General features: G+C 42.1%; 6 protein-coding genes across 7 annotated transcripts in view; 3 read left to right on the top strand and 3 right to left on the bottom strand.

Moving 5' to 3' along the window:
- The first annotated feature begins 130 nt into the window (after nt 1-130).
- On the top strand, nt 131-2411 carry LOC113208600 (uncharacterized). The gene is made up of 4 exons (XM_052265631.1): nt 131-174; nt 274-338; nt 430-504; nt 1708-2411. Exons 3-4 carry the CDS (start codon nt 493-495, stop codon nt 2305-2307), a joined length of 612 nt encoding a protein of 203 aa, XP_052121591.1. The 5' UTR covers nt 131-174; nt 274-338; nt 430-492; the 3' UTR covers nt 2308-2411.
- A 15-nt stretch (nt 2412-2426) lies between these two features.
- LOC113208599 (uncharacterized) lies at nt 2427-4935 on the bottom strand. 2 transcript variants are annotated; one of them, XM_052265630.1, is made up of 4 exons: nt 4878-4935; nt 4017-4182; nt 3846-3931; nt 2427-3739 (listed from the first exon to the last, which is right to left on the bottom strand). In XM_052265630.1, the coding sequence occupies exons 2-4, from the start codon at nt 4158-4160 to the stop codon at nt 2725-2727; spliced, it is 1245 nt and encodes a 414-aa protein (XP_052121590.1). In that variant the 5' UTR covers nt 4161-4182; nt 4878-4935; the 3' UTR covers nt 2427-2724. The 2 variants fall into 2 exon arrangements, with proteins under 2 accessions (XP_052121590.1, XP_026281454.1); XM_026425669.2 differs by lacking the exon at nt 4878-4935 and adding an exon at nt 4396-4598.
- On the top strand, nt 4873-5815 carry LOC113208612 (magnesium-dependent phosphatase 1-like). Its single transcript, XM_026425684.2, has 4 exons — nt 4873-5046; nt 5161-5221; nt 5291-5506; nt 5599-5815. Exons 1-4 carry the CDS (start codon nt 5010-5012, stop codon nt 5744-5746), a joined length of 462 nt encoding a protein of 153 aa, XP_026281469.1. The 5' UTR covers nt 4873-5009; the 3' UTR covers nt 5747-5815.
- LOC113208611 (NADH dehydrogenase [ubiquinone] iron-sulfur protein 3, mitochondrial) lies at nt 5813-7525 on the bottom strand. The gene is made up of 5 exons (XM_026425683.2): nt 7370-7525; nt 6962-7042; nt 6626-6873; nt 6297-6542; nt 5813-6158 (listed from the first exon to the last, which is right to left on the bottom strand). Exons 1-5 carry the CDS (start codon nt 7434-7436, stop codon nt 5997-5999), a joined length of 804 nt encoding a protein of 267 aa, XP_026281468.1. The 5' UTR covers nt 7437-7525; the 3' UTR covers nt 5813-5996.
- Nucleotides 7526-7529: 4 nt separating this feature from the next.
- LOC113208608 (WD repeat-containing protein 19) lies at nt 7530-14842 on the top strand. The gene is made up of 20 exons (XM_026425681.2): nt 7530-7724; nt 7918-8072; nt 8187-8411; nt 8508-8718; nt 8801-8913; nt 9009-9182; nt 9279-9522; nt 9593-9747; nt 9839-9929; nt 10011-10283; nt 10357-10504; nt 10584-10800; nt 10883-10980; nt 11071-11201; nt 11280-11431; nt 11509-12589; nt 12670-12883; nt 12969-13264; nt 13346-13422; nt 13533-14842. Exons 1-20 carry the CDS (start codon nt 7710-7712, stop codon nt 13681-13683), a joined length of 4221 nt encoding a protein of 1406 aa, XP_026281466.1. The 5' UTR covers nt 7530-7709; the 3' UTR covers nt 13684-14842.
- Nucleotides 14843-15141: 299 nt separating this feature from the next.
- LOC113208609 (calcium-binding mitochondrial carrier protein SCaMC-2) overlaps nt 15142-19199 on the bottom strand; it is a gene marked incomplete in the record, with an annotated part of 26339 nt that continues 22281 nt past the window's right edge. The window contains 5 exon segments of the mRNA XM_052265629.1: nt 15142-16922; nt 17011-17158; nt 17245-17412; nt 17491-17748; nt 17863-18021. Of these exon segments, the coding sequence (XP_052121589.1) occupies nt 16711-16922; nt 17011-17158; nt 17245-17412; nt 17491-17748; nt 17863-18021 (945 nt within the window).

Here is a 19199-nt window from a genome sequence, read left to right as displayed (position 1 = left end):
CTGCGTCATTTCTTTGAAAAGGAGATACAGTAGTGGGCTGCTCCAGCTCCAGTATCAGTCTTGAACACGGCGACGTGATAAAAGTACCCCACCTCCTAAAAATGACGCCGGTCAATGACTGCCCATCATTGTGATTCCAGGCAGCACTGTCGGCGCCCTCGGCCGGCCCACAGGGTGAGTCACTGGAGCTATGACGAGCTTTCCCTCCCATAAGTTATGTAAGTTCAACAACTCGTTTTCATCGGACGCAATCGCCCTATTCTCTCCGCGCAGGCCGCTGGCGGGAGTCGGGCGAGCACGGCAAGCTTCACGACGCGCTGCAGCCCCCTCTGAGCAGGGTGAGGAGTCCGACGAACTACTCGTGGTGGCCATGTCGCGTAGACGAGTGCGTTGTGTACAGTCATCATGCACGGCTCTTGACATTTCCAGGTGGCACGGCAACTGCCAGGGTCTGATATTCTGACTCGGCTGTCTGAGGCGTTCCGGGAGAAGATGCACCAGAAGGTGAGTCCGGTCGAAGCGCTCTGGTCGGCGCTGGGGCAGAGAGGGCGCACCGTTGTTGAGCTCACCCGCCGCCGGAAATGAAAGTTATGACAATGATCACGCGAAACGAATGATGATACCAAATCTGCCATCCACTGCAACAAGAACAACCCCCACGCGACATGCCATCAACAAAAATACACACTTTACTACCCAGTCAGAAATGAATTTCAAAACGACATCGAAAGAGGTGCCGAAACGATATTGCAGTCGTCGTGTCGTCTCCCCGGTGTCTGTTCGATGTCGAAGCGACCCTTACGCTGTCGTTTCGACATTCCGACGATGATATCGCTCGAAACATAAAATTTTTCCCTGGGGAGTTAATGCTTTGCGGCTCAAGGTGTTACGATGGACATCATTCGTTTTCAGTGATGTGATCAAACTTTTATTTCAGTGCGGCGGTGCAGCGCCGAGCGAGCTGCAGCTGCTTCCGGGCTAGGTAGAAATTCTTAGCAGTTTGGGCGTAAAGATACCCGAAAGCATCCACGTCCCCCAGGAATAATCTACATGGCAAAGGATATGGCGACCGAGGAGACCGAGTACGACAACGAGCATGCTGCAGAGTGACGTCGGCGCGGCGAGTCCACCCCTACCCCGCGCAACCGCAACGCACCGGTGGGGAGAGGGGGGGGGGCTTTCCTGCGCTCCCACGGCCCGCGTCCCTTATCCGAACTGTGAATCTTGGCCAACGAGCCCCGAGCGTGTGGTGGGATGTTTGTGTGCGCTATCCCAAGTGACACGCTAGTGGACGCGACCTGACAATGTGTGGCGGGGGCGGGGCTGGCGGGGCTGGCAGGGCAGCGCGGCACTCGCCCGCCCGCCCGTGAGCGCCCGCCGCGCGCAGGGTAGGCACGCTTGGCGCGCGGCGCACAGCCGGCCGGGGCCGGTGGCCTACCCCGCGCGTCACGGGCGCTGGCCGCGCGCGCCGCCCCGCGCGCCTAGGCGCGCCTGAGCGACGGCGGCAGCGGCGGTGGTGGTGGTGGTGGTCATGGTGGTGGTGGGTGTCGGTATCGGAGTCGCTCGCGTCGTCGGTCCACTGGCTTAACCTCATCCGAGATTACCGCGAGCGAGTGAGCAAGAAAGTAAAGAAAGCCTCGAGGAGTGGCGTGAACAACATACCCGACTGTCGTCCTGTGCGTGCCCCCCGGGGCCGGCGTGTTGCAGAGCGAGGGAGTCATGGACGCGGTGGACCAGGTCGGCAAGGCGCTGGGCACGATCGGAGACACGGTGCACCAGGCCATCAGCGACGGCCTCACCGCTGGCGCCCTGGCGGACGGCGGCGAGCGTTCGTCGGCAGGCCAGGTGGGCCAGGTCCTCTCCTCCATCGGGGACACGCTGCACAAGGTGGTGTCCGGCGGCCAGGGCGACGGCCAGCGCTCGACGGGCCCGCAGGTGGACGCCGCGTCCGAGCCGGGCGCGGACGCCCCGCTGGGACACATCCTGACGTCCATCGGGGACAAGCTGCGGAAAGTGGCCGACGGCGGGGAGGACGGGGAGCGCGCCCTCGGGGAGGTCGGGCAGCAGGTGGGGAAGGTCCTGACATCTGTTGGGGACACCATCCGAGACGTGATCAGGGAACGACAAGAGGAGGGCGACGACGACGACGACGACGTGGCGCGTCTAGTTGCCGACCCGGGCGACAACGGAGAGAAGGTCCCGTGTAATAACGGCATGGGCATGATGAACCAAATGAACGCCACTGCCACCATGATGAACATGAACGCGCGACGCAGGAGGGGCAGAGGCAGACGAGCGGCCGTTTGATCTTACAAGTCGGAATGTGTTTCGCCCACTCAATAGGTATTTGAACAAAAAACAATATTTATACTAGTTTGAAATATGATAATAAATGGACTGCATTGGGTAAACTATGTAAACACAGATTTCCTTTCGACATTTAATGATTCAACAAAAGGTTGGTGGTATAATAAGCAAGTTCAAGCAATTGTACTCTCTAATTAACATGAGACAATATTTCTCATACACATGAGCCACAAACTAAGTCTGGGTAACACATCAGATCACTTCAAATTTCTTATCTTCTTCACTGCAAAAGATCTCAACCCTTAACTATATGTACTGATTATTATAATAGTACAATTATAAAAACAATGTGAAGAAATAACATTTGATGTAAGCATATTTTAAAATATTGATTAGAATGTAACTCAAACTTCAAAGTTAAGCCCAGCGGGGGCTACTTAGAGTTACTATGCCTTTGTTCACCCCCCAATTATTAACAATTGATTCCAATAGTGCTAGATTTTCTACAACTTTACCCCACACAAATGTCATTGTTTTAGGAGCAGATGTAGGCTTTTGGACAAAGATAGACAGTGGTTGAAGCGGGGATCGAGCAATACAAACTGAGCCCTTAGACAATTTGACACCATTACCATGAAGAAAGACATCTGTTCGCAAAGCCCCAGTAAGGGCACCAGCCATTTTAGGATAGAGTTTAATTCCATTCAGACCCTTAATTAGGAGGTCTTTTTTCTGCTGAGGAAGTGTATCTACAACACTTATTGCAACCTGTCCAAGCAGTCGCGAATTCTGACTAACTTGGACGATGCAGGTACCATTAGGAGAAGGTGCAACTGTGCTTGGAATAGGAGCAGCAACATCCCCCCCAGCACAAGGGAGACTTACAGATTCTGGAAAATCAAAGTGCTGATAGCCAATGTTTTTGTAGAGAAAGTAAAATAATCCTTTAAGGTCATCAGACATTTCATCTGATGTCATTTTAAGCTTCAGAGTCCATTCAGTCTCAGAGCCTGTAGGTCTCACAGTTATCTCACAATCATTCAGCATGTCTAGAAGTTGTGTCTTCTTTTCTAACAGAGGTAAGCGATCTTTTGATGTTGCCAGTTGAGTTTTCAAATCTTCTAAAGAATCATCTTTAGGATTGTTTTCTATGTCTGGAATATTTTGGATCATCTTTCCAATTTCCTCTATTGCAATACTATGAGCTGTCAGCTCGCGCTCAGCAGCAGGACTTGCATTACGCATGGCAACTTTTACTGCTGCCAGTTTGACAACAAGTTGAGCCAACAGCTTTTCTTCCTTAGTAAGTTGTTCTTTGACAGTATCAGTCAGATCCCCTATCTGTTCACTGATAATCTTCTTCATGCTGCAAATTGTGTGACTGTCCTCACATTCAGCATCTGCTCCTTTCTTACAGTCCAAACACCAAAACCTGCAATAAAAAAAGGGTGACAATAATAAACGAGGACATACAAAAAAGTTTATCACTGAAACTGAAATGTAAAGTGAATACATGACCTAGCTGGAACTATACTTACGCTTTTTTTTTGGGTGGAGGGGCATTGTCAGTAGCTGACAATAGAATAAAATTATCTGGAAGGTTCATGGGTGATCCTCTAAAAGGCTGTAACCAAAAGAGAGACAATGAAATTTCATTTTAAATAGCTTTCTGGCCTGCACTTAACAAACTCAGAAAAAAGATTACTTACAATACGACAGTTAGAGCATTTGTTGTCACTTGCACACAGACATGACAGACAAAACGTATGCCCGCAAGAAAGTATTTTCGGCCGTCTCGAATCCGAATCATACCGTTCGAAACACACTTGGCACTCAAGCAAAACGTCCTCCATGTTTATTATACTATGAGTATATCTGGAACAAACAATCGACACGCCCGAATAGAGACAAACTAACCATACGACAACCTCGGGAAAATATTCAACGTTATCATTCAAAAAGGATCGCTAAAGCTTACAAAGCATACTTTCCGAAATGTTCAATAACAATCAAAACCCACCCACATGACAAAATCTTATGCCATTGACAAAAACAAAACAGTAGGATAATCATGATTGATTTACGTACCACTATGCAGGAAACTGAATAAAATTAATATGGGATTGTATCACACCAGCATCTCTAATGTGTCAGAAATTCAAAAAATCAACAATGAAGGGATTTACGACGGATAACCTCTGTTCCGTTTAACTACAAAGCCAGGCACTGGGCACGGGTGGGGTGGCCACTGCACTACAACTGACCTAGACTACATCTGCGCTAGGAGATGAAGCTCGCTTGAAAACAATAGCGGCAACTCTTCAACGCTAAACATCTCGAAATGTAACTTTGTCCACTGAAATTTCATATGACACGCGACCAAAATCAAGTTTTTTAGGAAAGATTAGAAGAAAATGGAAAACCAAAAATGTCTTCACAAGATTTCTGATGGTTGGTTTATGATGAATATGAAGAAAATGAGGGTATTTCGCATGGCTCTTGTGGCACCCCCACCCCTTCAACCCCACCCCACCCCCAGAGGAGTTCCCCATGCGCCCATGCAGATATACCTACGAAATGGCCGTCAACACTCCAGCTGTCTTGATCCACTATATCACTCCACATATGTCTTGGCTCTTTAAGCTTTAGAAAAAATATCAAAATACCTTGGGATTCTAGAGTGGTAGCCACCCTAGGCAAAAATGACTCGTAATTTCAAACTTGTTGTTTTTGATCTTGGTAAGAGTATTTATGTCATTTTTCATTATTTACTGTCCTTTTGCTTTCCTCCTTTAGTGGCCGAAAGCCCCAACAAATTTATTTGACTGCTCCCCCCTCCCCTTTTGTTTGTAGATATGACTCTATGGCCATTTCGCCTTGACAAACATATGAAAAGCCCATTTAGTAAAGTGAGGTAGGATGCAGTAATTTAGGATGACCGGTTCACACCTAATCTGATTAAAACAAATTATCGTCCTCACAGAGATTGTGTTGTCGATGTCACTGGCCAGAAGGTCAACCTTATGGTGGACACTATACCAAGTCTAGAATATGTGAAACAAAGGGGTTACCAAATAGGAATTGCCTCACGAATTGAAGATATATGTGGGGCATACCAACTTCTAAATCTGCTGGGAATATCATCTTACATTGACTACAGAGAAATCTATCCTGGCTGCAAAAAAAAACATTTTTTTAGGTATTTCATTTTTATAAAATTGCCAATTTTTTGTGCAAGTAATGTAGTACTATTTCTTGCAATGAAATATATATCTTAAATCTACTTTTCAGCCTTCAACAGAAGTCCAGCATAATTTTCAATGACATGATATTTTTTGATGACGACAGGAGAAATACAAGAGATGTGTCAAAATTAGGAGTTGATACTGTCCTTCTTCCAGATGGTATTTCTAAAGAGACGGTATTTTCATTATTATAGAAACCATTCTACTACAATTTACTTACTTAATATGTATTATTAAATGAAGATTTTAAAACACTCTCATAATTGGAGTTTTAAATTTATTAAGCAGAACAATTTACAAAAGGAAGTATACCTGTACAAAATTTTACCTTTCAAAATTGCTCGAAACTGTACATATCTTCAATTAACTGGATATACCATCAAAAAAACAAACATATTGCAAATTAACAGACTATATCCGTACACATATAAACAAATTAAAATCCTATTTCTTCTCAGCAGCTGGTGTAGTAGCATCTTCAATGACACTAGTGTCACGGAAATTGGGGAATTGCTCCCATGGACTGTTCAGTTCAAACCGCCGGAATTCTTGAGCCAGCTCAAGTGGTTCCACAACTACTCGCTTCTTTGCATCATCATATCGCACCTTGAGGAAGACAAAGTTTCAATTTTTAAAAGAATAATCAAGCAAGGTGAATTTCTACTCTAAATGGTACCATGTACCCAAGATTACATTACATAACAAAGATAAATTGTACTTTAAAAAGTTACAAAATATACTCACTTCAACATATCCACTCAAAGGGAAGTCCTTACGGAAAGGATGTCCTTCAAAACCATAATCGGTAAGGATGCGCCTAAGATCAGGATGGTCAGCAAAGAAGACACCAAACATGTCCCAGATTTCTCTTTCATACCAATTAGCTGCTTTGTAAACCTCATTGACTGAGTCTATTGGTGTTAATTCATCAGTGTAAGTTTTCACACGGATACGAGTATTGTATCTCAAAGAAAGCAAATTGTAGACAACCTGAACAAGACATAAGGACATAGGAGCTTGCTTAGCACGTTGCTTACATGAACATACAATTCCAAATCCAAGGTGAACTTTACCTCAAACCTGTACATTCGTGTTGGAACATCAACTCCACCAATGTCTGCAAGGCTTGCAAACTGAGCATTGTGGTGGTCTTTCAAAAAGGTTAAGACAGGTACAACACCTTCGGGGGCAATTAGTACTTCCAATTCGTCAGTTCCAGTCATTTGAACTTTCTGAACATACTTAGGCAAGCACTCAGCCACATATCTGCCAAAGTCAGAAATTTGTTCTCGGGCGACAGCATCATGCTGGCGCACAGTAGCTGATAATCACAATAAAGAATGAAGGGTAATCACACTGAGGTAACATCAACAGCTAGTAACATATGACAGCATTAATATACGACTCACGTCTAGATTCTGCTCCAGCAGATGCTTCACTGGAGAGGCACCTTGAAAGAACTGATGGTGCGACACTCAATCCCTGATAAACTGAAAGGAAATGAAAAGTTAAGATAAACGATACGAGACTCACTAGATAGAGATATACTACAAATTTAACGGAATGGCAGCAATAATACACGTGTGTTTGAAAAGCAACAAAGTTGGAAGTTATAATTACTCAGTTAACACGAAAAACAAGTTTTGATGTACTTAAATAAGGGAACAATGCAATAAGTGAATTGACTTCGACGTCTGATAATGGAGGTTAGGCTTCCTGATCGTTGTCAGTCGGAAGTGTGTCAATAAAAAACTTCTTGACAGATTAAAGAAACCAAAACTTCAAATAGAGGCCACCTTAAATTCATCAAAAATTACCTCGAGATCCAGATAATCCAACATTTTTTAAGGAGCAAGATAATTTTCGTAAAATATTCGACGCCATCTTGCTTGAGGTGTTCTCTCGAAATGATGCGAGGATCGTCGTGTCGTCGACTGAATCGTAGTAAGGCGATATATTGCCGCGAAGTTCGATCGCCTCCTGCGAGCCTGAGCGGTATAAACAAGCTATTCCTAAAGCTGTCAACTTTCAACAATGTTTTCCCACAGAGATTTATGTACCGTCTTTTCTCATTTTAAACAACAGATTATATGAACATTTAAACTGTGCTACATTTTTTTGTGTTTAGCATGATCTCAGACAATTTCACTAGCAATAATGTCAAGTGAAAAGGTGAGCACTTTATTTAACCTAGAGACAAGAATTTGCATTCCTATTTAGCACTTTGAATTGCACTGTTTTCGCTCTGTATTTCTTAGATATGACTTACTTATTTTAGACAAATTTGTCAGTTCTCACTTTCCCTTTATTTTTGTTTTTCCTTTAATTCTAACGAACTATGAATTTCACGTCCATTCATTTGCAGCAAATATTTGCGCTAAACCAGCCTCATGGCGCAGGAGAGATATTATTCTCTTGGCAGCCAGGAAGTGGTATTTATTTGGCTACTGCTGGAGCTGACCAATCCGTTGCTGTGTATAACAGAAATGGGAAGTTGGTGGAGAGAATTCGACTCCGTGGGTGAGCACTCTTTACAATAACAAGATTAATTTTCCAAAATATTTTGCTGTATGAGTATTTTTTGTTAAATATCTGACTATGTGCAAAGCTTAATGCCTGTTAATTTTTTCTCAGAATATGTTGCGGATTGGGGTGGGACTCAGATGGTGATCTTTTAGCCATGATATCATCAGAAGCTCCACTTATTGTACTGTGGGATGCCAACACAGGACGTAAACACCAAGTCGATAGTGGTCTTCGTGATACCATGAGCTGTCTCCTATGGTCTAAAACCAGCCCTGTTCTTGCCATCGGCTCTGCAAAAGGAAATCTCACTATATACAACCACTCTTCTGTCAAGTAAAGTATCCTTTGAAATATCAATATGTTTTTCAAATCCCCCAAAATGTGGACTTTTAGCAATAAAATTATTATTATGTGGTAATTTTTTTGAAGGAGAATACCCATTCTGGGGAAACACAGCAAACGTATTACATGTGGAGGATGGAGCCAGGAGGGGTTACTTGCCCTGGGATCAGAAGATAAATCCCTCTCAATTAATAATGCTGAAGGTGATACTTTAAGAATTATAAATTTGAGAGCAGAACCATCACATGTCCAGTTTTCTGAAATGAAACTTGATGAACGTCTTGGAGGAGAAAACACTGTATGTAAAAATTTATCATCTTTATCCAGCCTTCATTCTATTTTAAACAGCAATTTTATTTCTCTTCTTACCTTTGTTTCAGGTCAGTGTAATTGTTGGGCATAAAACGCTGTTCCTGTATAATTTGCATGATCCTGATAATCCTGTTGAGCTGGCTTTTCAAAACCGCTACGGGTCATTGATTACATACCGTTGGTAGGTTTTGCCTTCACTTTCCTTTTATTGTTGAAAAATTTCAAAGAACAAGAAGAGCAGAGTTGTTTGTTAAACAATTGTTTTGAATTTTAAAGGTTTGGCGACGGATATATCTTGTTAGGATTTAATGCTGGTTATCTTGTGGCCATCTCTACACATATTAAAGAAGTTGGTCAAGAGCTCTTCCAAGCTAAAAATCATAGAGACACTTTGTCAGATATAGCTCTTTCAACTTCTCTTGGCCATGTTGCATCTGGTGGTGATAACACGTAAGAGGACACTAGGAGACATTCTTATTCCTTGGTTTGTAGACATTAATTTTTCTGCTTTGTTTTACCCTACTAATATTATTTATTAATCTGTAGAGTGAAAGTACATGACATGAGTAATTTACAAGACACAGTCACAGTCCATACTCTAGATAGTGAGGGGAATGTGGAGCATGTAGCTTGGAGTGAAGATGGACAGCTACTAGCTATATCTACAAGGAATGGCAACCTTGTTGTTTATTTATCTTGCCTTCCAATGTTAGCATCTGTTTATGGTACAAAAATTGCTGCGCTATCCAGTCTCAATGAAGTGACACTTTATTCATACAACTTTGAAAAGGTGCATCATCTTTCATTTCTTTGTTGTTTGTGTATTTAAAATAGTGACTTAACAGATTGTTTGTTTTCAGGGAAAATCAAGTTCACTTGTAGTACATACAGCTATCGAACCAAGCTTTGTAGCATTAGGCCCTTTTCACCTTTGCGTTGGAATGAACAATAGAGTGTGGTTTTACGACCTGACAGCAATGACACAAGACTCGGGCACAGCTCCTCGATTAATCAAGTAAGAATATCAGCAATAAGGGACAGAAAAGAGTATGTATGTTTGAAAATATATACTTTCATTTTCTCCATGCTTTTGGACAATTTTGCAGGGACAAAGAATTTCTTGGTACTATTACAAGTATGAAATTAAACGCTGATTATGCTTCTATATTACATGAAGGAAAAATTCAACTGCACTTGGTAATGGTTTGTTGATGGTGATGGAAAGTGAGTAGAATAGATACTGACTGTAACCAAGTATTTTTGTCTTCTGCACTTTAGTTGGAACCCTCTGAAAATGGAAATGAAAACTGTGAATCCAAGGTGTTTCCTGATTCACCTGGCCAGGACCACACAATCACCTGTCATGTACTTACCAATGACTTCTTGATTTATACCACTGATATGGGAGATTTATTTTACTTTTTCATGGAGGATTGGAAGACTGTTGTTGAATTTCGACATTCTGTTGGTATTCGAGCAATATACCCGGATTTAAGTGGTACCAAGATAGTTCTTTATGATGCTAAGAGTGAAGGCTACCTATTTAACCCTGTGAGTAAAAAGAAAACTTTATTCTTTCTTATTTTATAAATTTACCTTAATGATCTAGTATTTTACTTTCTAGGTGAGCAATGACCTTATAAAAGTACCAGAATTCCCGCAGAGCTGTCAGGGTGTCTTGTGGGACATTTGGCCCCCTGATAAAAATGTGTTTGTGGCATTTGATGATAAGTCAATTGTTACTTATGTATATGTTCCAGAATCTGTGCATGGTAGGTAGGGCTGCTCTCTTTATGTAAACTTACCCCAAAGTCCCCAAGGTTCTATTAATTCTGAACACCACTCGAGCAGGAACTGTGATTGAACGAGTTGGTGTAACAAGGCTTCCGGCTAATCAAGTTCCACTCTTACTTAACTCTGGAGTTTTGGTGGTCCAAACTGTTGGTGGAAAGCTCATTCAAATGGTACTGGGCACACATACTTTTCAAGAAGGTGGCTCAGCAACAAATGCTGGCTTGCAACCTGCTGATATAGAAGTTCTTTTGAAGAAACACCTGATGTTAAGAAGGTGTCTATTGCTTTCCTTCAACTGAGTTATAACAATATTTTATTGCAGTTGTTAATTTTGATTGGGAATGTTTTGAATGCAGGTTCAAAGAGGCTTGGAAGTGGTGTCAACTTCTGAATAAAAAGGAAAATTGGATCATGTTAGCTGATGCAGCCTTGAAAAGCTTGGACATTGACACAGGTAATTAGTACTGTAGGAAAAGATTGATTTGATTGGTTTTGTTGTATCAACCAAAAATATGCTTACTTTATCTATATTCTTGCTGTTTAGCTCTTCAAGTTTATCGTCATATTAAAAATGTTGCGATGGTTTGGTCCCTTGAAGATATACAGAATGTAGAAGAGCGCAAATTACTTGCTGGGCATGTTGCTATGTATCTCTCTCTCTTTGACTTAGCTCAGGTGAGTTGTGGTTATTCTGAAGAACACATTTCTATTTTTCTATAAGCATCTCTGCATGATTTACGTCTATATTTTCAGGAGTGGTATCTGTCGTCTAGTGACCCAAGTGCTGCTTTGGCTATGCGAAGAGATTTGTTACAGTGGGAACAGGCCCTACAGCTGGCAAGAAATCTTGCTCCGCATCAAGTACCTTTAATTTCAAAGGAGTATGCTCAACAACTTGAATTCACGTAAGTTTTGGCGTCATTGTTGCGGAATGCAGTCCTCAAACACTGAAAATATTTCAATTAGTTGTTCCTATTTTTAGTGGACATCACGTTGAAGCTCTCAGCCATTACGAGAAAGGATTCTTGAGTTTACCCTCCAGTGAAAGTTTGACAAGCTCAGGTGCTCTCAGCTCAGAACTGACTGAGGATGCCATTCTGATACACAATGCAGAGTGTCGTGCTGGTGTCACTCGCACCTCAATACGTTGTGGAGATATTAGAAGGGGGGTTGCAATGGCAATGGACTCCCAGAGTAGTAAACAGCTTCAAAAAGAGTGTGCTGAAATTCTTGAGAGCCAAAAGCAATTAAGTGATGCAGTCAATTTATATGAAAAGGCAGAGCTATTTGAAAAAGCTGCATCCTGCTATATTCAACTCAAAAACTGGTCGAAAGTAGGACAGCTTCTACCAAAGATATCATCAGCACGCATTCATTTGCAATTTGCAAAAGCAAAGGAAGCCGACAGGCAATACTATGAAGCAAGTAAAGCATATGAAGCTGCACGTGAATGGGATAGTGTGATTCGAATAAATTTGGACCACCTTAATAACCCTGAAAAAGCAGTCAGGGTTGTACAGGAAACAAAAAGTATGGAAGGTGCAAAAATGGTTGCTAAATTTTTCCAAAAGCTCAACGATTATGAGTCCGCTATTAGATTTCTTGTCCTATCACATTGCCATGATGAAGCTTTCCAATTGGCGAGACGCCATAATCAACTTGAGCTGTATGGAGATATTTTACTTGAAATGAGAAGGGATGTTAGTTCTGGAGCAGAAGCTCGCCCAGATGATTACCGAAGTCTGGCTTTACATTTTGAAAATGAAAGAAACTACTTTCTTGCTGGTAAATTTTATCTTCATGCTGAAGACTATTCAAAAGCACTAAAACATTTGCTGAAAGTAGCTCAAACAAATCAAGAAGACCAAGAAGCAATTCCATTAGCAATAGAAGCGGTTGGGGCAGCTAAAGATGAACGCCTTGCAACACAATTAATTGAGTTCCTTCTTGGTGAAACTGATGGAGTGGTCCGAGATGCAAAATATCTGTTTCAGCTATATATGGCACGTCAACAGTTCCGAGAAGCTGCTAAAACAGCACTTATTATTGCAAATGATGAACAAGTATGTTTTGTAAATATTTCTTTTTATTTAAGTCTAGCATAGCCTAACTTTTCTATATTAGGAATTTTTTTCTCTTTCAGGTCAATGGGAATTACCGACATGCTCATGACGTACTTTTGATGATGTACCAAGAACTCCGTCAAAGGTCGATGCACATTCCCGCTGAAATGGTCAATAACTTAATGCTTCTTCACTCATACATTCTTGTCCGTCTTCATGTACGGCGAGGTGATCATCTTAAAGGGGCTCGCATGCTGATTAGAGTTGCTAGCAACATTTCACGATTTCCATCTCGTAAGAAAGTGTTTTTATTCTTTCTTGAGTGTTGATGATATTATACAGAAGTTCTTGTAATTTTTATCTTTCTTCTGCTTGACAGATATTGTTCCTATATTTACATCTGCTGTTATTGAATGCCACCGGGCAGGGCTGAAAAGCTTTGCCTTTACGTATGCAGCAATGTTGATGAGGCCTGAGTACAGATCGCAGGTTGACCTAAAGTATCAAAAAAAGATAGAAGCTGTTGTCCGTAAACCACCAAAAAGGAACAAATTGGGTGAAATTGAAGAAGCAGAGGAACCTGCTACACCTTGTCCTTTTTGCAACACACCTTTAACAGAAACTGAACTGAATTGCTCCCATTGCAAGAATACCATCCCATTTTGCATTGCAACAGTGAGTAAAATTACTGATGTATACCAATTGTAATGAATTTATTTTTCTCCTCAATTTAACTACTATTATTATTGATATCAGGGACGCCATATTGTCCGAGAGGATCTAACTGCTTGTCCTAATTGCGACTTTCCAGCCATCAACACCGAGTTCCGTTTGTAAGTACCTACAGTTCCCTTTTTTCAGTAATCTATCTAGCTATCTATCTATATGTATATATTTATTGTATGAAAACTCTCAACTAATACTTGAAACTATCTTTTTCTAGAATTGTTGAAGGTGGCGAAAGTTGTCCAATGTGCTCTGAAAAAGTAAACGCAGATGCCTTATCTGTGGTTCGAGATCCGCAGCCATACCTATACCCTGAGGGAGGAGAAGCTATTCTTAGAGGACTTGAAAAACTATCTACTGGAGCTTAACATTTTAATTGGCAGTTATCAATTTTGTTAAATTTTATCAAACTTCACATATTTCTTTTACTCAAATTTATCTATGTACCGGTAGTTTTCTCTCTGGACCTTGCATTCCACCTTGCTTGCATTATTGATAAGCTTTGTGTTTTCACAAACTTAATTTAAAGATTTGTTCTGTTTGAGCTTGGTTTGTGGTGAGGTGGACACCATAAGTGCCCAGCATTTCTTGACTTGTTACCTTGTTGTTACTGGTAATTTTATCAGTGAAATATCCGTCCATATTTCTCTATATACTGAAGATTTTGAACTTTTAAAATGCCTGTGTGTTACCTGAAAGATAAACTAAGCTTTATTACGTAATTTTTTTTTCTATAATTCCAGGCCTGTACATGTTATCTTTTAGTTAAGTTTATGTTTCTTATTTATTGTTAACCCTTTTGAGGCAGAAAACTTCTGTACTATGGCAACTAAGTTAGGCAGAGCATCGTTATTAGTGTTTAGTTTGAAGCACAAGAATTAGCATTTAGTGAAATCATCCACCCCTGTGGAGTGCAGTGCCTTTTTAAGATTTAAGTATGGCTAAATGTTCCAAGTTTAACCAGAAGCACCTAAACAAAATATATATTCCGTCCATTTTGTGTTACTATTTTGCTGTTAAAGTAGTAGCTTTTACACTCTGTGATAGGTTAAATGAGATTGATACGACACCTGTGATTATAATTTTTATTCAATGCTATAATTTATTGTAGTACCAAAGACAAAGACATCCTTCTACCATTAATAGTTGAAAAAGTATGACTTTGACTTGGGTATTATGTAAGGCAGAATTGGACAGAATGAAACACATCATTACATTAAGATTTTACAATTACTCCCCCGTTTTTCATATAGTTGTTTATATTAATTTTATTTTACATTCCATTAAAGAAGCCTTTGAGAAGAAATTACTGTTGAACACATAGGAATATTGAATATGCCCAGGAATAATTTTAGTAAAAATACAATTGACATTCCTCAAGTTGTTAGGAAACCTCATTGCCTTCAAAGATTTTGGAAGCACAATTACCTTTAAGAATGTATCGTTAACATTGTAGAAGATACAAAATCTATGAGTTGTCACAAAAATTTGGAAGACACTGGTGTGCAATAAAATTAGTTGCACTTAGCCTGCTTTTGTTTACATTCCTGCTCCCTTCACCCCTCTTGAGACTGAGAAAGGGAAAAGCTATGAAAATACTATGGGTTGCAAAACTACGTACCTTTAAGCATGGCTGAGTTCAAGCAGTGGTGCATTGATAAGCAAACTGAGACCTTCTTAGTTTTAATCAAAAAATGATAAGCTACAACTGTGAAGTGCACCATTTTATGGTAGAAATCAGTCTTTCCACGCTAATATCTTTTCACAGACAAATAAAGGAAGAGGGAGAGGTTTAGGGAGAGGGGTAAACAATAAAAGGCTTTGCATTGCTAAAATGTGAAAAATTTGTAATTTACAATTAACATTTTCATGACAAGAGTATACACACATGGCTATATACATAATGTAAAATAAAATTCCTGGAAAGTTAAACATTGATTTTCTACGAAGGGGAAAAGTTCAGACAAGAGATTACAAAATGCTTAAAAAGAGATCTGAGCATTTATTTGTCTGCTTAAACCTAGACGAGGAAAAAAAGTGAATGAATACTTTGAGAAAAAAATCTGCAGTCAGCTGATATATAAATTAGGGGGGAAATGAAGGGGGAGGGGAGAGGGGTAACTTCCCCAAATCATTTGAGTTTGGTATTCAAGGGACGTGGGTGTAACCACTTCCTTCACAATACATAAATATAAAGAGACACCACTAAAGTGTCTTCCCAAAAGGAACACAGTAATTGCCCGCAAATACTGTACTGATTACACTAATAAAGCTAGTCCTCTGATAGGAAGCAATATTGTTAGGCATCAACCTCAATAAAAGAAAAATTCAGTTCCAACTATCTATTTGGGGCAAAGAGTCTCTTCATTCACCTTCATAAGTTGACACACTAAACTCAAAAACATTGCATATGAAGAAAACATTGTATTTAAACAAAAGGTTGAAGTATACAACAACTATGGAAAAATACAGTTTCAACCCATCAAGGCCAATAATAGTAGACAAGACTTCCTGATTCCATACTTAAGAAGGATACACTCCCACTTTGACTTCCTTAAGATTACTGTACTGGCAAAATAAAGCAAAATCACAGCTAAACAATGACAACCTAACTATTGACATCTTTATGTAGATTGACTTCTTCCAAAGCTTCCAGAATATTGAGAATTAAAGTGCACTTAGCAGAAACATAAGCATGTAGTTCTTGCTTATCAAATGCAACAATAAGACAAGTTACATTTCAGGACAAAAATGAAGAAATTTTCTAAAATGACACAGAAAGACTTCGTTCAATAAAAGAAAACAAAGAAAAAAAAACCCCGATGACCAGCATGAAAACAACAAGTCAAATAGGAATCAATATCCTGACCACACTATCTTCTTTGCAGAACAGAGAGGGTAAGTAATAGAAACAAAGAGAAGACAGATGAGAAACCACACATTCATCTTCCTAATACCACTGGGACATCTTATAGAATATAAAAGGAATCACAGCTGCTTATACATTTCTAAGGTAGAGCCAAATCCACTGCCAAGAAGCTTCAATTTAGATACAGTGTATTAGAACTAAGTAACTAAAACTTTGTAACACTAAATTCCAGTGAACAGTTTGTCAAGTCATTAAAAACAAATATCAAAGAAGAGAAAATGCATGAGGCTGAGCAAGGGCCACCAAAACCAGGCATCCTCAGCAGTGAAAGAGCTCTTACACACCCTGACCATTTCGCACATCACAAAAATAAATATAAATTAAATAAAGTTAATGTGGGCAAAGCCCTAACCGAGTGCTGCTAAGCTGCAACTGGCCAGCCAGTTCCTCACAGCAAGTAGAGTCCAGCTATCCATCCACTGAGCCCACCATTGAATAGTCTATTATTTTCTACAGTACAAAAGCATCAAGTCATGTTGACCCCAAGGGTTTCCCTACAACGCTCATACGTTGCATAACTTATGGCAACAGCCGGAGCAACCTTCATAAAATTGGGTGTCAGGCCACGGTAGAGTCCAGAAAAACCTTCATTTCTGAAAATCTCTCTAATTAAAGATGTCATAGTATATGGTTGTGCGGTAATAGTTCCTCCTGCCTGAGATGACTGTGCTGTAATCACTGCAAAAAATAATAGAAAAAAATCATGAATAAAGCTTCTAAATATTACAAATGATTGTTTATTGTAAGTAAATAGTAAGAAGCTGACCTTGAGCTTGTAATCGAGTGCGAACCAACGCTAAGGGATAGCTGCAAACTTGACCTGTAGTGCTTGAAATGGTTCCACAAGCAAGCAACAGCAAAACTGATGGGGACTCATTGCTGGCGTGTTTCCGGAGATAGGAATTCTTAAGAGTCTATAAAAGAATTAAAGGAAGTTTAGAGACAGACACAGAGAGAACAAATTGATATTACTGAAATCGTTTGACTGTATAAAACTTACTTCATAGACAGCTAGGTCAATGCCAGCATATGGAATGATGCCCAGTAAATTTGGAACATAGCCTCTGTAAAAGCTTTTGGGACCCTCTTGTAAGTAAATCTTCTTGGCTGCATCAGCTATGCTCTTATATTGCCCTGTTTTGCGTAAAGCAAGTCTTGTTTTCATCACCTAAAAGTAGATAGACATATATTAAAAAATGGACACTTAAAAATGTTAATAACTTTAAGAATATTTGGGAGTACCAACCTCAAGGGGATAGATGATAGTTTGACTAACACCACCAGCAAAGGAGCCAGCACAAAATCTCTCATAGATAGAGAGCTCCCTTGCCTGACTCCCTCTGATGACTCTCTTTGCCTGCTCATAAGCCATGAATTTAATAGCGGATTCTGGGGCAATTTTTAGAACATTAATGCCATTTCCACGCCACAAGCTCCAGAACCCACCCTCATGCAGCATGTGCTGAAGACATGTTTTGATGCCGGTTGATTTTGTCCCGTGAACCTGAGAAGAACAAAGAGCACAATTATGAACTATATTTCATGCTATTTTGACCAAAAATAATGAAAAATCTTCAATAAGGTAATTTTGACTCAACAAAGATGATATTGCACTAACCTGAAGGTACACTTTAAGCCTATCCAGAGGGGCTGTACAAGTCCTGGAGACGGCGCCAGCGACACCTCCTGCGACGAGATGGCGCCACCACATGCCAGTCAACATTTCATTCTGTGTGAAGTCATCGGGGACATTCATATCCTCCCCAATGTCCAGGTACTGAAACATAAAAAAACAAGAAACAACGGTCATTGGCTGCAACTCACAGAGACCCAAACGAGGCAACGTCCTAGAATTCTAAAAAAGTACATTTCAATATTGGTGGTGACAGCGAGAATGCCATGTTGAGAGTAGCTCGAGACGGGGATATCTGACTAGGAGGAGCCGGAGGGGTACTTCCCCGCAGGAAGGCCTCAAGGGTGCACGTCCATCAGGCCGGAAGGCCGGGGAGAGAGCAAAGCGGCTGGAGGCAGACAGACCACCTGCCCACCAGATCAAGGATCGGCCGGCAAGAGAGGCGGACACGCTGAATCGCGTGGGCGACGGCAAGAGCCGCTTCAGCTCGGTCTCGGTGCGGTGCGAGGACCTTGTGGCACGCGGGGGAAAAGGGATATACAATTGCCAAAGGCCCCAGCCAAGACGAGTACCGTCCCCGCCAGGGGCCCCTGCCCATCCCGGAGCGCAGCTGATCGCGAGGCGGCCCAGGCCTGCACCCCTAAGGTCAAGACCGTACCCCCTGTCCTGTACCCCTACCCGTACCCATTCGACGCGATCGATCGATAGCCGCCAACAGCTGTTCCCCCCCACCACCGCCATCGCCGCGGGGCGGCTCTGCGACAAGGCTGCCTAACGGATTTAACCTGACCTCGCGCGACGGGATGGGACGTGGTGGAGAGTGCTGTGCTGCCATTCGAGACGGGTCGAAGGGCTGCACCGCCCATCATAGGCCGCGCCCCGACGGGCCTCCGCCGCACTGCACCTCCACTGGTGCAGCACGTGAACCACCGCGTGCTCGAGGGGAGGGCTCGAGGCACCGGGCCAGACCGAGGCGAGCCAGTACAGGCTTTGGGCTGGCAAGGCCAGGTGGTGGGCCGGGCCCGAGGGGGACTGGGCAACAGCTCTCACCTTCTCGTGCCGCCACAGCGACGCGCCATCCCGGTTGTACAGGAACAACCCCCAGTGCGGCGCCATGGCGCCCGCCGCATCCCCCGCCGCTGCACCGCTGCTGCACCGCCGCCAGGTCAGGGGCTCAACTGAGCGGAGCGTACTAAAAACCAGCCCCAGAGAGGCTTCGGACCTGCCCCGACTTGTCCGACCCCCACCCTTCTCGGCGCCGCGGCGGCCTGGCGTCGTCGCACCGCACCGCGAGCAGGCGAAGGGGGCGGCCGCGGAGGGCG

This window comes from Frankliniella occidentalis, unplaced genomic scaffold (genome assembly GCF_000697945.3).
Source record: "Frankliniella occidentalis isolate FOCC.00 unplaced genomic scaffold, Focc_3.1 Scaffold28, whole genome shotgun sequence".
In the NCBI taxonomy this organism is placed as follows: domain Eukaryota; kingdom Metazoa; phylum Arthropoda; class Insecta; order Thysanoptera; family Thripidae; genus Frankliniella; species Frankliniella occidentalis.
Note: the sequence above shows the minus strand (reverse complement) of the source record. Positions and strands in the feature narration are given on the sequence as shown.